Raw genomic sequence first — 17,502 nt, forward strand, 5'->3', positions numbered from 1 at the left:
ACATTACATTACAAGATTCTGTGTCTTGTCTAAACCCTATGGAAAATCACTAGCAGGCAGACAATCAGATAGAGTTTAGGTCACTAGTTCCATCCAGCCTTCTGTGGGTTGTGCTTCAAAGCTTTTGAAGAGCTATTAGGATCTGTCTACAAATGAACCACACAATTGCCAGTTTGGTACTTTTTGGTTGCTAGCCTTTACTGTAGCCCAGTTCTCAAAATCTACCTGTGCTATTAGGATGAGATCCATACATGTGTAGCTCAGGGGTGAGCCCAGAGGTTCATAAACAATTTCAAGGGGTCACTTTCTCCAGTTCCTCTTTCATTCCAACCTCCAGTCCTTTCTAGTTCCCTGGTCCCTCACTTTTGGTCTTCAGCCAGAAAGCCAGGACTTCAGTTTCCCTGTTCTGCCTTGTGTCTCACAACTGTGCTCATATCTGTGACTAAGCAGAGCAAAAACAGAGGATGAAAGCAATTGGGGGCTTTCCCACCCTTTTGGGACCATGAATTCTCCAAGGGAGGAAAGTTCTCTTTCCTCAGAGTTTGGCTTTGGCAGGTTCCTGCAGCTGCCACAGGGTATGAGAAAATGGAGAAGAGGAAGGAGAAGGAGAGAAGGAAGAGGAAGAGGAGGAGGTGAAGAAGGAAGGAAGGAAGGAAGGAAGGAAGGAAGGAAGGAAGGAAGAAAGGAAGGAAGGAAAGAGAAAGGAAAAAGTAGAAAATGGAAGAGGAGCAAAGAGGAGGAGGAGGAAAAGGAGGAGAAGGAAGAAAGGAGGATGAAAGAGGAAGAAAGGAAATCAAAGAAGGAAGGAAGGAAGAGGAGGAAGAAATGGAGGATGGGGAGGAGGAGGGGATAAAAGGGAGGAGGAGGAGAAGGTGAACAACAACAAGGAGCACCAGGAAGGAGAGAGAGATTTTCTTAGCTCTCTCTGGATGCTAGAAGTTCCCTTTCCCACTTCTCTAGCCAAAACTAGAGAGTTTCTCCTGGATCTCCCTTGTTCCTATGCAGGTGCTCACTCCCAGGTTCCAAGCTGCACTGAGTTCAGGATAGCAAATACTGGAAAGAAAACTTTGTAAGTTCACCAGCAGTTCTGTGATACTTTAAATTGTGCTTTCTCTGATCCGCCTGTCACATATTCCTTTTCAGAGTCTTCTCATGGCTGCTCCAAGTGCTCTCTGCCCAGGCTGCACAGTTGCATTCAGTGGGAAGGGTGGGGGAGTGAGCTTCCTCCACCTCCCCCAGACCTGGAACTCAGTGAAGATCTTTTGGATTATCTGCTTAATTTTACGTTTGGCATGCTCATACAAGAAATGGTCATCCTGGGAGTAGGGCATGTAGCTTAGTTGTGAAGTGCTTGCCTATGGATGTGCAAGACCCTGGGTTCAATTCCTGCCACTGCCAAGCAAAATAAAACAAACCAAAGAAACAAAGAAATTGTTATTTGAGGAGCTGTTCATTGCCAATAATATATATATATATATCATATATTAATATATATGATATATATATATTTTGAAGGAGATGTAGACACAAATCCATGTCAGTTGATTAAAACAATCTTACGGTTGAATTTTGTATCTGATGTCAGCTTTGAGTTTTAGTTAAAAATAAGTAACAAGGAAAAGGTACTTTTTAATTTCATCACTTTGATCAATTTTTTTTCAAATTGGCTAAATGGATCAAAATGAAATGTGTCAATGTGAATTCAGTTACTTGTTTTTGCTAGAAATGTTATTAATGTAATAAATGTCAATGTGGGAGATAAAAAAAATTTGAAGAAGAAAAAACTTCTGATCATATAGGAAGAAAAAAATCTAATATCTTTGATCTTATCTGAAATGCCCAGGTTTTTATTTTGAAGAAAACATAGACTCAGGATTCTTACTTAATAGCCAGCTGCTTTGACACCTGACTCTCTTTCATGGTTTGCTTTGGGCATGGTGGACAGCCTTCCATGGATGGGTATTTATTCTCAGGTATGGAACAGTGTGCCAAGCTTCTGTCCAGCCTCATAATTGCAACATAGTACCACCATTACCTAGGATTTGGTAATTTAGAGCAGCAAGAAACCAATACGTTTTCTCCTTCAGTCATGGTACTAAATAGTTGTGGAGTTTGAAACATCGTTGCAGGCACTGATAATGTTTCTTCATTTTAGAACAGAAATTTCAACTTGAGATCAAGAAGTGATTTTGCATTGGGATTTTAGTCTGTTGATGTTAGGCTGATGCAGGAATAAGGGAAATCAAAGCAAAAACACTCTCACTTCTGCCCAAGAAAAAGTAGGTGTTAATACCCAGATGGCATTTTGGAAAACTGTCTCATTCTATGCAGGTTTGGTCTGAGGCAGGGCTTTGCAATAAATGGTCCACATGGTTTCTTCTGACTATGCTGAGAGGCAAATCTCCCCTCTGCATCATTCTGGCCACTGATGAATTCCACATGGTAGATCAATTTTATGTCTTTGTAAAAAAAATAAAAACAAAACCCACAGTTAGAATAGCAGAAGGTGCACATTACATTTGGAGGCAGGAAATCTGCAATGAAATATTTTTTTCCCAGTTTTTTTTAAAGGTGTACGATGTGATATCTTGGTACATGTCCACACTGTGGAATGACTACCACAATCAAGTTAATTAACATAGCCACTGTCTCACCCAGTTAACCTTTTTGTATGAGTGTATTTGGTAAGAACACTTTAGAACTATTCTCTTAGAAAATTTCAAATATGCATTACAGATATTACAGATATCAACTATAGTCACCATGCTTTACATTAGGTCTCCTGAATTTATCTGCATGAAGTATTGAGTCTACTCCTTACTATCTTGGAAACGTTTTATCAGATTTTTTTTCTTTTAGTTTGAAGCAGCAGGGCTCTTAGAACTGTAATAAGTGAACCACACCTGAATGTACAAGTCACTGGAACTCAACAGAGTCAGCCTAAAATATTCACAGCTACCTTTATGCTTTTTCTTGTCTCCTTGGAGAACTGACCCCTTTATCATTATGTAGTCCCTCTTTATCCCTAATCATCTTTCTTTTTCTGAAGTCTGTCTAAAATTCATATAGGTATTCCAACTTTTTTGATCAGCATTAACATAGTATATCTATCTCCATCCCTTCACTTTTGATCTGATCTTTATATCTAAATTGTGTTTCATATAGACAACACATAATTGGGTTCTTAAAAGAGTATTTCTTACTACCTTTTTTTTTTTTCTTTTTTTTTCTCCAGTGCTGAGGATCGATCCCAGGGCCTTGCACTAGGCAAGTGGGAGCTACTCCCCAGCCCTGCCTCTGTCTTTCCATTGCTGCATTTAAAGTATTCACAATCAAAGTGGCCACTGATGTAGTTAGATTAACACTCACAACCTCTGTGATCATTTTTTGTTCACTGCCTTTGCACACCTGCCCCACAGGCCTCTTTTTCTTCCTCCTTCCTGCTTTCAAATCAAATAGAGAACTCTGGCTTTGAAAGTCTTTCACATCGAAACACAAATTGGGGAAATACCATTGAAGGAGAATTTGAGAAATAATATCACCTCATTTCTATTTTATCAGGACATTACTGATGATTAGTCTTTGTTTTCAAAAGAACACTGTCAGGTAATAGAGTTTCATTACTTTGAGATTTTAAATGTTTCTTTTTCTACTCTTGGTAGGGCAGAGATAATGGGTTTTTGTTCTCTCCAGGGACGAAATTACATGTATAGATCGTTTTGACAGTAGGTTTGTGCAATGTATAATTGTTTTTATGAATTATAACATAGGCAAACTGCTTGCAGTGTACCACATAAATCTTATTCTTGCTGTCTTAGTAATATGATTGTCAGGAATAAAATGATGAAATGAGCTGTGTGTTTTAAATTTCAAACCTGGTTTCAATTAAGTTTGTGGAATAAGCAGGTCTGTGATTCACACCTCATCAAACAGTAGGCACTAGCACTTGCTTTCTGCACAGTTCCTTGGAATTGAAGGTAACATTTGACGAGTCTTTCCCCCAGCACAGAATTTCATTTCAGGAAGCGCCCTGTAGATGGCGCCATTGCCACTGATCACAGGGTGAAAGGCGACTTCATTCTGCAGCAGGGAGGCCAAGCTTTGCTAAACCATTGTACTGGGACCAGGAAAATGTGTGTGTGTGTGTGTGTGTGTGTGTGTGTGTGTGTGTGTGTGTGTGTGTGTGTGTGTTTTACTTTATACAGATACTTTAAATAGCCAAAGCTTCCTCATTCTGCAGCCCTTTCATTCACTGGCTAGCACCACGTATTATAACCACTCAAAACTTTCAGAAATCACTCCCTCGTCTGGCTTTCCTGAAGTGGGTTCTTCCATCTCCTCAAGTCTAGCAGACTCCTTTCTGATCATCTTCTCTCTCCTCTGGGGCCCTCTTCCCGAACTGGCTTCAACAAAGGAAGTACTGATGTTTCTTAAGACAGTCCCATATCTTCTTGGTTCTCCTGTCTGCACTCTTCTGTCAATCTCATCCCTTTTTATGTGACTTCTATGTGAATGATGCCAAGTTTACTTTCCTAGAACACCCCTTTTCTTGCCTAACATCTCAATCCCTGTTTAACTCCTTTATGAAAGGAGGACCCCCCCAGCATCATCACCCAGAAAGAATCCTAGAAATTGACCTGGGATGCTGGACCAGTCCTGGAGGGACACTGCCTGAACACAGCACACACAGGTTGGCACTTAGAACTAGACCAAGCCCAGCGTGGTGGTGCATGCTTGTAATCCCGCAGCTCAGGAGGCTGAGAGGCAGGAGGATTGTGAGTTCAAAGCCAGCCTCAGCAAAAACAGGGCACTAAGCAACTCAGTGAGACCCTGTCTCTAAATAAAAATATAAAATTAGGCTGGGGATGTAGCTCAGTGGTCAAGTGCCCCTGAGTTCAATTCCCGGCATAAAAAAAAAAAAAAAAAAAAAATCACTGAAATTTCTGGACAGGATAGGAGAGATTAGAATACCCTCAGAATATGGGATGAGGTTCCAGTCTATAGTTCCTGAATTTCAAGGGAACAAGTAATATCTGAGTTAGAAGCACACACCCTGGATCTTGAGGGTGCATGGTTTCATAAAGTATGCAGTTCCAGAGATTCATTCTTCTCTTTTATTCTTGATGCTGGGAATCAAACCCAGGGACTGGTGCATGGTATGCAAACACTTTACCACCAGCACTTAGAGATTTCTTTAAAGTGTCCTATGACTCTTAACACATTTCTGAGATCTGTATGCACACAATTACTAAGTTCTTAGCACTATCATTCCACTTTTGCTATTTTCGTGTATTGTTGGGGCTGGGTGGATAAGGATGGTTCATCCTTAACATCCAGGCATGTCATACTTGTTAATCCTACCCCCTCCCCCAATCCACTTCATTGTCAGGCCTCGCATGAGGTCCTCAACTCTGTCTCTGTGCTCTCCTTTCCATCAAAGACCCCTGGTCCCCTGACCTGCCTCACTTCTTGCCTGCATTATTCTTCTTCCAGCAGAGCTTCCTGTTTATTTTACCTGGAGCTTCCTTTCTATCACCATGTCATACTCAGCTACCATATTACTTTTCCCAATAAACAGCTTATAACACTTCAGTGTCTCTCCGAAATCTTCGGTGCCTTCTGGTGGTCTCTATGATAGCAGCCCCTCTCTTGACTTTGCTATTGAAAGTCCCCGACTTTTCTGCACCATTTGTGTCCTCAGTCTCACCCTCTAGGTGAATGGACCCATCGCCCTCCACCCTGGGGACCTCCCCAGAGGCTGTGCTGCTCTTTTTTCTGCTGCCTGGGATGCCTGATTCCTCCATTGCTGCTGGCTGAGATTTTATTTATCTTTCAGGTCCAGTTCACAAGCATCCCTGCTCTGTGCAGGGCCTCCAGTTAGCATGACTGGAGGCATCTCTGCTTCCTCCAGGTTCCCAGGAACACTGCCTCATCCCCATCACCTTCCCCTCCCTGCATGATTAGCAGGCACCTCCGCCCCCTGGGGAACTGAGCTGTGTCAGGTATGTGATGATAGCATGAGCCCTCAGAGTCAGAGCCACCACATTAAATCACAGAGCCCAGGATCTGAAAGCCCCTTCCCTCTAGTCATCCCTGAGGATGGGCTGATCATAACTGTGTTTTAGAAAAACTGAGTTCTAGGAAAGTTAATGAGCCCATTTCTCATAGGAAGGAGGCTCTGGAGCGGAGGCAACTATACTTCATCTCCTTAGCTACTAATTAGTTTCTAAAATTATCATTCCCTCTACTTGTTTTTATTGGGAGGGGAGTTTTTATCATTTAATTGATTTAAGTAAGTTTCCAGTGACATTGAAGAGAGACTTCGGTATTTGTAGAGGCCATGGGTCTAGAAAGGCTGGGTGTGTGGCCTTGTGACCCACTCTGCTGCCTGCGGTCTGCCGAAGGGTGCACTGAATTCTGCATTGCAGAGTTTTTTAAAGACATGCGCTTTATCACCAGTTTTAAACAACTGCCCCCCTGGGTCTGGGGAAAAACCAGCAGGTCACCTTTCCAAAGTGGCTGGTGGAACTCACACCTGCCCCCCATCGTGTCCATGTCCCTTCAAAATGGTGTCATTTCATTTGAAAAAACAAATGAATCATTTATGACAAAGTGTGAGAGAGATGATTCAGTAATGGGAGCAATTAGCTTTTACTTTGATCAAGTATGGATTTTTATTATGAAATCTGTATAATTGTTATTAAAGTTGGGTTTTATCAGTCTCCAAAACTGAGACTCTTCCATAAATGTTCAGAAGACTTTGTTCCTGAGTTATGTTTTTCACCCGTTGTGAAGTTTTCCATTACTGACACTCCAGGCCAGGGGTTCTTATTATTCCAAAGAGCTGCTTGGGTGTGGCCAGGGGGTTCTGTCTCTTGATTGGGGGAATATGTTGATATCTGGGGTTGGCTAGGAAGTTTCTTCAAGTGAAAGCAAACACTCCACTGGATGGGGCACTACTTCTGTGACACATAAGTCTCTTTAGAACAGTGATCACTGAAATCACCCATTTACCCTGCGACATTTTCCACCAGATTCTGTGCTGTCAGAAGCGTCAAGCTAGGTGCTTGCATTTCCAGTAAACCTTCGGTTATTTAAGATAAATTAAGGGATGAGAGGATAATGGCAGGGCACAGTTTACAAGGGGGAGAGGCACAAAATACTATATTTATATGTTCCCTTTTAGGATTTAGGGAGCTACAAAGAGTTTACAATTTCCAATTCTGATCAGGTATAATCACTGCCTCAAGAGCCCCGCTGAGGGGGAACATGTGAAATTGGACTCCCTTGGCTGAAGGGCATAATGGCTTCTCTCCTGTTTTTGGAGCTTGAGGGCAGACATTTATCCTGATGAATCCCTGAATTTAAAATCTGAATGCATTAGATGGTTAAGGCAAGCAAGCAAGCATTTTACAACCGAATTCTACCTCTGTTCTTCCTCTCTTCCTCTTTAGTGCTGCCTCCCCGGCCCCACCCGCCGGCTTGACCCAAGAATGGCAAAGAAGAAGAGAGGAGAAACAGGTAGAATCCTTTCGTAAAGGATTCTGCTTTCTTGTGGAGCATTATGAAAGATGTAAAGCTTAAAGATGGAGCTGCCCAGCTCCACCATGCAGAGATTGCCATGCATCCTGGAGGAATCACTGCCCTTCTCAAAACAGTCCCCCAGGCCTAACTCTCTGTTCATTAACCATTAACCAATTTGCGGAGAGCTTACCAAGGGGAAAGGGGATGCCACTCAGTAGACTACGGGCTTTGGGAAGTCCCTTCCCACATAGGCTCTTCCTTCCTCCTTGAGGGAACCCAAGTCCCACCCCTCTCTCCATCCTGGCTCTTCTGAGCCTCCTTCCTGTTCACAGTATCAGGCTTTCCTCTAAGCACAGAGAATTTTCTATGGCAACCAGCTAAAGACCTCTTAAGGTCCATGCTATGTAAGTGTCTAACTTTTAGATTGCCATCTCACTTATCTGGCAATTACGCTTTTCCCCCTCTTAACTGTATCAAAAGCACCTTGAAGAGGCGGCAGTTGCATTATTACGGTGGAAAGCATGGGGCACGCCTGTGGGCAAACGGGTATTTGTATCTTGGCTGCAGTAATTTCTTCAGAGGGCTACACAATCTCCCTGAGCTCACTTCCCCAAATTTCACATGAGAATAATATCGACACCCATTAGAGGCATTTTGAGAATTAAAATACTGTAAAGAACCTAGAACACAGTGGATGGTCAATCAATAGGTACTCTATTGTTATTTATGAGCTCTGCTTTTTATTTTTTTTTTAATTCTCCATAGACCCTTTCATATGTACAGGCAGCGTTTGAAGCATTGACCGAGATCCTCTGACAACTCAAGTGAATTGAGTTTGAAAGGTCAAAGTCAATATATTAAAAATATACACTCCTGACTAACAACCACAACAAAAAAACATAGATAAAGCATATGTGTTAGGATGTTAATAAGTGTTAAATATAGATGATGGTCGTTTGGGTATTACTCTTTCCACTCTTCTAAAGTTAAAAAAAAAGTTGTAGCAAAAGATCAGCAAGTAAGAGCAACAAGATTATTTTATACTTTGGGAGGAAGGAAGTCGGTGCATGTTATGGTTTAGATGTGAGGTGTCCCCCAAAAGCTTGTTGTGAGATAATGCAAGAAGTTTCAGGGGTAAAGTGATTAGATTATGAGATTTGTAGACTAATCATGGATTAATCCACTTACAGGGATTAACTGGGTGGTAACTAGGTGGACAGGGTGTGGCTGGAAGAAGTAGCTTATTGAGGGCGTGCCTTTGGGGTTTACATTTTGTACCTGGTGGGGGACTCTCTCTGCTTCTTGTCCAGTCTTGAGCTGCCTTCCTCCTCTACACCCTTTGGGCATGGTGTTCTGCCTCACCTCAGACACAGAGCAATGGAGTTGTCCATCTGAAACTCTGAAACCACGAGTGCCAAATAAAGCTCTCCCTCCTCTAAAACTTTTGTCAGGTCTTTTGGTCACAGTGGCAAAAGCTGAGTAAGACAGTGCAGGATTAATTTTTTTTTTTTTTTTTATTAGGCACAGCAAGTACCTGCTACACTTCAGATCTGGAATGTCTACTAAAGGTCCATGTGTTCAAGGGTTGGGCACCAAGGTGGTACTCTTAGGAGGTGGAGAGACATTAGGAGGTGGGGATTAGCAAGAGGTCTTTAGGTAAGGGATGGTGCCTCTGAAGGAGACTGTCTTTCTCTCTTTGCTTCCTGGCTCCTGACATGAGAAGTTCTACTCCATCATACATCCCTGCCCTACATGCTGCCTCGCGAAAGGCCTAAAGTAGAGGGCCAATCATTCTTGGCCTGAAATGTCCAAAACTTCAAGCCAAAATAAACCCTTTTTCTTTTTCTCTCTTTGCCCCCCACCCCCACCCCTGCCTTTGTACCAGGGATTGAACCAAGGGGCGCTTAATCACAGAGCCGCATCCACAGCCCTTGTTTTATTCTTTGAGACAGGGTCTCACTAAGTTGCTTAGGGCTCATTAAGTTGCTGGGGCTGGCCTTGAACTTACAATCCTGCTGCTTTAGCCTCCTGAGCCACTGGGATTACAGGCGTGTGCCACTGTGCCTGGCTAAACCCTTTTTCTTTATGAATTGATTATTCATGTATTTTGTTCTGATAATGGAAATCTGACTAACACAGTACAGAAATGCTTGACATTAATTTTCATGCCTTTTTTGCCTAAACTAATAATAACTAAAAAGCAATTTTAAAACATCACCTACTGTCACACTTATAAAATTCATGTTAAAAGGTGACAAAATCAATATGAAAAATATTTTAAAATATAATAAATCTAATTAAAATAAATACACCCTCACATGTAACATATAAAACTCGATACTGCAAGGTGAAAATAACCACTCTGTACCATTCTCTGGATAGTTTCATGGATTAACCACCAGGGGATGCTAGAGAGCAGCCTTCCCAGAAACCACACAGCAAGAGAAAAATTCAAACCATTCAACTTGACCCTGAGAAGTGTAAGTCCCAGAGAGTCACACTCATTACTACACCACCCAGAGGTCTGGGACCATGGATTTCGGCCGATCTGTTTGGCCTGTTGAGGAACATACCTTGCTGCACAGGCAAAGCTGTCTGGAGCCAATGCAAGTGTGAGGCTGGTGTTGACACCTCAGTGTGGCATCTTAGACTCTGTTGGGCTGAGGCTGTGTCAGAGCTGACAACTTTCACAGCCGCTCTGCCAGCAGCAGTGAGCATGGCGCAGGAATGGAAGATTCTTATCTGGACTTCTAAGCCTTTCTTTAGTGAAGAGATTTGTTTTTAATACATTCTTAATGGTATCAGCACATTCAGAGAAATATACAAATTGAAGAGCTATAGTAGAAAAATTATTTCTATTCTTAAAATACCATCCAGGCCAAACCCTTTATGTACATATACAGGTTGAGGATCCCTTATCTGAAATGTTTGGGACAGAAGCGTTTTGGATTTTAGACTTTTTTTTTTTTGCATTTCAGATTTTTTTTTCAGACCTTGAAATATTTGCATATACATAATAAGTTGTCTTGGGGATGGGACCCACGTCTACACATGGAGATCATTTATGTGTCATATACACCCTATATAGATAGTCCAAAGGTTAATTTTTTATAATATTCTAAAAGCGTGCCTTATTTTGATTGCGTCCTGTCACATGGCTCAGTTCATTGAATGCTTTAAGTAAAACAGAATAGAACTGACAAAAAAAAAAAAAAGCAACTTGGGCTTCCATACTAGAGGCAAGGGAGGGTGTAGGATACCATAAAAGTTAGAGTCCTCTATACTTTAAGACCAAACCAGTGGAGCATGGGGTAATATTCTTCTGCATTTTTAAACTGGGCAGAACTTCAGTTAGTTCACTTTCTTATTTGGGAGGAATTAATACTGCATTTCTACCTCTTTCCATTTATGGGCATCAGAAGGCCCATATTTAAAACTCACAATGCCCATTCATTGCTATGGTTCAGATGTGGATTCTCCCCGATTCACCCCAAAACACAAAGTCATGGCTTCTAAGGGTAAAGACTTTAAGAGAGATTCACGCTCCCCTCTCTCGAGACCAGCTTAGTTCTTATGGCACTAGATTAGTTCTTCAGAGAGTGGGTGGTTGTAATAGGCAGCTCAGCTCCTTTGTGCCTCCCTCTCTTTGCAGGTGTCGCTTGCCCTTCTGCTTCCCATCATGACCTTGACAGCACAGGGCCCTCACCAGAAGCTGAGTAGATGCTGGTGCCGTGCTCTTGGCTTTCCAGCTTCCAGAACTGTGAGTCAAAAATGAGCTCCTATTTTTTTTTTTTTTTTGACTTTTCACTAACACTGAGTGTCAGATGTTCAAGCAACAGAAAATGAACTAGAATAACCACAATATTTAAAATCTCCAATTCACTTTCAGCCCCAAGCACTCTGGAGTTGGAACCCTAATACAGTCAGATACCAGGCTGCCACCAGCCTCCATGCCATGGTGAGATGATGGGAAACTTCATTCTCCACAGACAATAGCAGACTGATTCCAGATGGCCCCAGGAGCCCCAGACACTCGCTGAGAAGAAAAAAACACTTTCTTCATTTTTCAGAGAGAATGCAAGCACAGGAAAGACTCCCAGTCCACCCCACGCTGCTTCCTGAATACTGTGAGCAGGAGCCTGGGAGCCCCTCAGACCTGTGTATTCCGTTTCCCACCAGCCAAAGGGAGAGTGCTGTGGTTCTGCCTACCTTTCATCGGAAAGGAGCAGAAATTTCAGAATCTGTCCATTTTCCTTTGAAAACAATTCTACTTTCATTTTATTTCAAAGTTCTCACCTTAAGGGGCTGGGGCTTTAGCTCAGTGGCAGAGTGCTTGCCTAGCATGTGTGAGGCACCAGATTCTATCCTTAGCACTGCATAAAGATAAACATATAAAATAAAGGCATGCTGTCCATCAACAACTACAAATTTTTTTTTTTTTTTTTAAATCTCACCTTAAAAAATACTAATGACTATCCTTCCCTTTCATTTTTACACAATTTTCTCTTTGGTGATGATGGTTATCTATTATTTTTCCCAGACTACCTTTACTGACACATGAGAGTACTCTTGGCCCCATAAACATTACAGGATGCTGCAGAAGATTCCGTGTGACCTGACAGTCAAAACAACTCCAACCCCAAACCCAAACCACGACACACACTCAACAGTCATCACCATACACGCCCTTGTCAAAGTCCCCAAACAAGATGCCCTTTGATATTCACCAAACGTGGCCTTACCTTTCCAAAGAAATGCTGAGTGGACACGGCCAGAGCATCAAAGCCACAGATCGCCCTCCTCAGCTCCCCTTGTATGAGGCCCAGCTGCCGGGCCTGCCGCTCACATCTGTCTCTCAGGCGCTGGACCAGCTGCCGCTCAGCCTCCCGGGCCTGCAGGTCAGGCTTGGGTGCAAACCCATTTCGAGGAACCACAGTCCTCTGCTTTGGGTAACCTATAAAAAACAAAAAACAAAGAACACACAAATGTGACAACAGTTTCTCGTAACAGAAAGAGTTCGTTAAGAACAAGTTTGGCAGAGAAGGAATTGCCGCACTTTGCCATGTTAAGTATTAAAAAGGAAAGGGGAGAATAAAACAGCCAGGGACTTAAATTATTCACTCTGTTTATGTGGTTCTAAGTGCAAAGTTTCATGCTTAGAAAAAGGATAACAGACAAAAATCACTGAATTCCTTCCAGCTTCTGACATTTCTTCTAGGCCTGCTTGGAAAGACTGAAGCAGGTGTGTTTTTTTTCTTTTTTCTTTTTTTCTTAAAGAGGATGGCTTTTACAAAGGAAAGACAGTGGAATGAATCTGATGTAGTGTTTCCCATGTACATATATGAAAACACAGTGAATACCACAACTACGTGCATCCATAAGAATGGGATCCTACCTAGAATAAGATACATTCCATGCTTGGATAATTATATCAGAATGGATTCTGCTGTCATGTTTAACTAAAAAGAACCAATAAAAATAAAAATAATAAAAGAGGCTTGCTTTCAGAAAATGTCAAATGGAAAATCAATCAATTAATACAGATAGAAGTCAGACTTAGGAAAACGTAGCCACGTTGTCCTTGGGTCCCAGGTGGTAACCCCTCCATACTCCTTCCGCCCTTCAGATGGCTGCTCTAGTATCATGCCTTCAATGTCAAGTTCAAATCACAACCCAGATCTACTCTGCTCCAGGGACTTCCGACTTTAAATTCCTACACAGCACCAGTGTCCTGAAAAGTCCTCTCCAATGTGTTCCCCAGTGTGATTCCATGTCACCTCAATGGCTAGTCCTACCACCCTCACCTCTCACCCTGCTTCTCATCCTTCCCTGTGCCACAGTCAGAATGGCTCTACAGATACCAGGTGGCAGTTGTCACCCTGCTGCTCTCCACTGCAGTACAACCACCTTCCTTACCCCACCAGGTCAATGTGAGAAGCTGCAGGACCACAGAAGAAGGAACCAGGAGCCCCATCTGGGACTGAGGGTCGGCATGGCAGGGGCATTAAGGAGAGTTGACTTTCAGGCTAAAGTTCGAAAGAAGAAAGGCGAGACCCCATGAAGAAGCCCAGAGGAAACGGGTCCATCCTGAGCAAGGACCCCCAGGTGAGCAGGCATCCTCCAGAAACCACTGTCACACTGGTTAGGCTCAGGTGGCCCTCCCGACCCAGGCAAGCAGAAAGTCTGTGGCTGGCCCTGGACTTACATCCCAAAGGCATGTTCTTTCCTCTGCTCAAGCAGTCACCATTACAGAGGACATGACACGGACACCGACCGTCAGATCATGAATCACCTTCAATATTTCAAATGTTCTTTCTTCCTATTTTTTCCCTTTCTAAAATATCAGGGAACAAATTATAAAACAAATGAGAAAATGATAGCCTCTTCAGTACCTGATAGGACACACAGAGCAGTAATGGGTTCATGAATACACAAGTGGCCTTATCTTTTGAGGGGAAAAATGGTTTATGAATCTAAATACTTCTGATTGTTAATTTAAGGGCTAACATGCTAATTTTCATTTAATCTTCCTTCTGTTAACAAGTCATCAGAGATTGCATTGCAACCTTATACATGACATATCTGAATCCTTGGGATTTAATGGAATAGCAGAATATGAAATTATTGCTTCTTTTTATATGAGATCAGAGTACATAATATTTCAGAAAATCAACTTGCATGTTATAAGCAAATCAATCTTCATGTGTGCTTCATCTATACATTCTCAGCACTAAAACCAAGACTAAGATAACTACCTAAAAGACACCAGGAACAAAAGGTGTGGAAATGTACAGTCTACATTGAACTCTAACATGCAGTCTAAGACCTAAAGCAGATTTTTTTCCCTCACAAGTAATGTTTGTCATCTTGTTGCTGTGGCTGGCAAATTTATAAAACACTCCAAGGCTTTAATTAATGTACTGAGGCACCAGGTACCTGACACTGTTGTGTAGAAGGTACTTCTTTTAGAAATCTAAAGGAATGATAAAACTTACTTCCAGCTCAGTGAATTAAAGCTAATTGCCACCCATAGTCTACAGCATCACCTCTGAGCTTGTGGACCTTAGTGAACACACTGTCCTGTATTTTCAGCTGTCAGACCTATTACTGGGTGGAATGTCTCCTAGGACCTATCCCTATCATCTTTAAGATGATTATTATTATATTATCTTCATCATTGTTATCATTAGGTTAGAAAGCATACTCCATGGTAAGTGGACAATATAAAGGGATTCCATAAAATCCCATCATTGGCCTTTACTTTGATATCGGTGTCATTATTAAATTGCTTCTACTCACACTCAAAATTCTAGCATTCTATGGAAAAACAGTATAGTCATCTGGCATTTCTACTCCTGGGGCCACCAAACAGCTGATGTTCTGAGCAAGACAGAGGCTCCCAAAAGATCAACTTGGGGGACCAACACACCAATCAGAAGTTGAACTGCTCTGGGACCCCCAACCACCTCATGCAAACAATACTTGTTTGGGAGCCTTGTTAAATGTGTCATGGTGCTCGGTCTCTTCCACAACAGGACAAGGACCCAGTCCCCAGAGCTAAGACTGGAAAAGCTGATAAATGAACGTGGCTGCGAAGTTATCTGCTTTTAGTTTAAGAGGGTCCAGTCATTTTCTTAATACGGTTGGTGCTCCCAGGTCCTGCATCTGAGGATTCAACCAGCTCTGAATGGAGCTGCATCCTCCTGTCACTCTTTCCCAACCAATACAGTCTACCAAGCATTTACACAGCACTCGCATTGTATTAGATCTTATAAACATCTAGAGATGACAAAGGATACAGAGGATTGTATAGGTCCTCTACAAACACCAGGCCATTTATATACAGGACTTAACCATCCTCAGACTCTGGTGTCCAAGGGGAATCCTGAAACCAGTCCCCCACTGCCCCCCGATATGGAGGGATGACTATACATAAAGTGTCACTTTGCCGAGGTCAAAAAATCTCTTTACTGTCAGAGACACATTTTTATTGTTCACTAGAAACAGCATTTTTTCTTGTGTTTTCAATTTTCACTAACTACTCTTCTAGTCGACTCCCTGAAGGATCATTCCGTCATCTATTTTCCAGTCCACCCATGTGTCAGTTTGTCCCCGGGATGGTCCATAAAGACAGTGTCACAGGTTCCTTTGCCAACATGGGGAGAAAGCTTGTGTTGAAAGTGGATGGCAGACGCATAGGCAGCCTCACCTGTGGCAAAACAGGTATTTCTTTTTGCTTTCTTGTTTTGAAAGCCAGCACATAATGAGGAGAAAAATGCCAGTCTGCTGGGAAATATGGGGTTCATGGCACGATAAAAGAGGAAGATTCTGGAAAGCAGTGGCCACCTGGAGCTTACAGACTGCACAGCAGGCACTGGAGTGAGAAGTGGTGATGGTTACTCACTCTTGACTCTGACACCTGCAATTTTTGGAAGAGTTGCCACTCGGGCTTTAAAGGAGGGCATGTTGTGCTCCCTGAAGACACCTCCACACACGGGATCTTTGTCACCATCTCCCTATTCTTTCAGGGTTTATATTGCTTCTCCTAAAAGTCAAAAGCAGCCACATGCAGGCAGAGCCTGCTCATCTGGGTCTAGCCTCTTGCCAAGGAACCAAAGCTGTGGTCTCCTACAGTATCCGAATGATTCTACCCAGTGGGGCTAGGAAACTGAGATTAGTGAATGAAGACTTTTTGAAATACAGAGCTAATTAATTATTTTGACGTCTTCATTTTTTTTTTCATATTTTTTCTTGGTGCATCATAGTTGTATGCAATGGATGGATTCATTGTTACATATTTATACATGCATGCAATATAAACATATAATTTGACCTATACCATTCCCTAGTAATGAAATCTTTAAATGAAGTGAAAAGTAAAAACCAATTTTTTATTGACTGGCTCTTGTACACTTCCCAAATATTTTTAAATTTGAAATTTATTTTTAACTGATGCATGAAAACATAAAAATTGTACATATTTATGGGGTAGGGGTACCGTGTGATTTTTGTTTTGTTCTGTTTCACTTAAATTTTTTAAATTTGTGCTAATTAGGTATACATGACAGTGGAATGCATTTATGCATTATGATAAGTCATACATAAATGGAGTATAATTTCTTACTTTTCTGATTGTACATATTGTAAGATCACATTGGTCACACAGGCATCTGTTTCACTTTTAAGCAGCTGGGGATTGAACCCAGGGCCTTGTGCATGCTAGGGAAGTGCTGTGTCACTGAGCTACAACCCCAGCCTCCAGGATGTTTTCATACATACATATATTGTATAATGTCTAAATCAACATAAACACATTGTCTCCTCAAACATTTATTATTTTTTGTAGTAAAAACATTCAAACTATTTTTTCTAGCTTTTTGAAATAGATGGTACCTTATTGTTATTTATAGTCATCCTACTACACAACAGCACCCCAGAACAACTTCTCCTGTTTAACTATAACAGTACCTATTAATCAGCCTCTTCCCATTGTTCCCACACCCCTTGTCTCCCCAGCCTCTCAAAGCCACCATGCTCCTCTAAACTTCTATGAGATCAACTGTTTTAGATTCTATATATTAATGAGATTATGTGGTGACTGTCTTTCTATGCCTGGTTTATTTCCTTTAACATGACAATCTCTAGTTCCATCCATAGTGCCTCAAATGACATGATTTCATTCCTTTATGTGACTGAATAGTATTCCATTTAAGTGTGCAAGTATGTGCAAGTGTATCACATTTTTTAGCCTATTTATCAGTTTATTCCATATCTTTGCTATTGTAAGTAGTGCTGCAATAAACATGGAAATGCAGGTATCTCTTTGATACACTGACTTAATTTCTTTTGAATATATACCCAGTAGTAGGACTGCTGGATCATATGGTAGTTCCATTTTGAGTTATTTGAGGAGCCTCCATGCTGTCTCCCATAATGACGTACTAATTTACAATCATATCATCAATATGCAAGAGTTCC

General features: G+C 41.8%; 1 protein-coding gene across 4 annotated transcripts in view; it reads right to left on the reverse strand.

Moving 5' to 3' along the window:
* Window positions 1-17,502, reverse strand: part of MTUS2 (microtubule associated scaffold protein 2) — a 599,410-nt gene that overhangs the window by 115,746 nt on the left and 466,162 nt on the right. For all 4 annotated transcript variants that reach the window (XR_013763613.1, XM_079138562.1, XM_079138560.1 and 1 more), the window contains one exon: window positions 12,267-12,478. Coding sequence is in view for 3 of the 4 variants with exons in the window: in XM_079138562.1 (XP_078994688.1) it covers window positions 12,267-12,478 (212 nt within the window). In the remaining variant the exon portion in view is untranslated. The remainder of the gene's footprint in view (window positions 1-12,266; window positions 12,479-17,502) is intronic.

This window comes from Sciurus vulgaris (assembly GCF_902686455.1).
Source record: "Sciurus vulgaris genome assembly, chromosome: 4".
Classification (NCBI taxonomy): domain Eukaryota; kingdom Metazoa; phylum Chordata; class Mammalia; order Rodentia; family Sciuridae; genus Sciurus; species Sciurus vulgaris.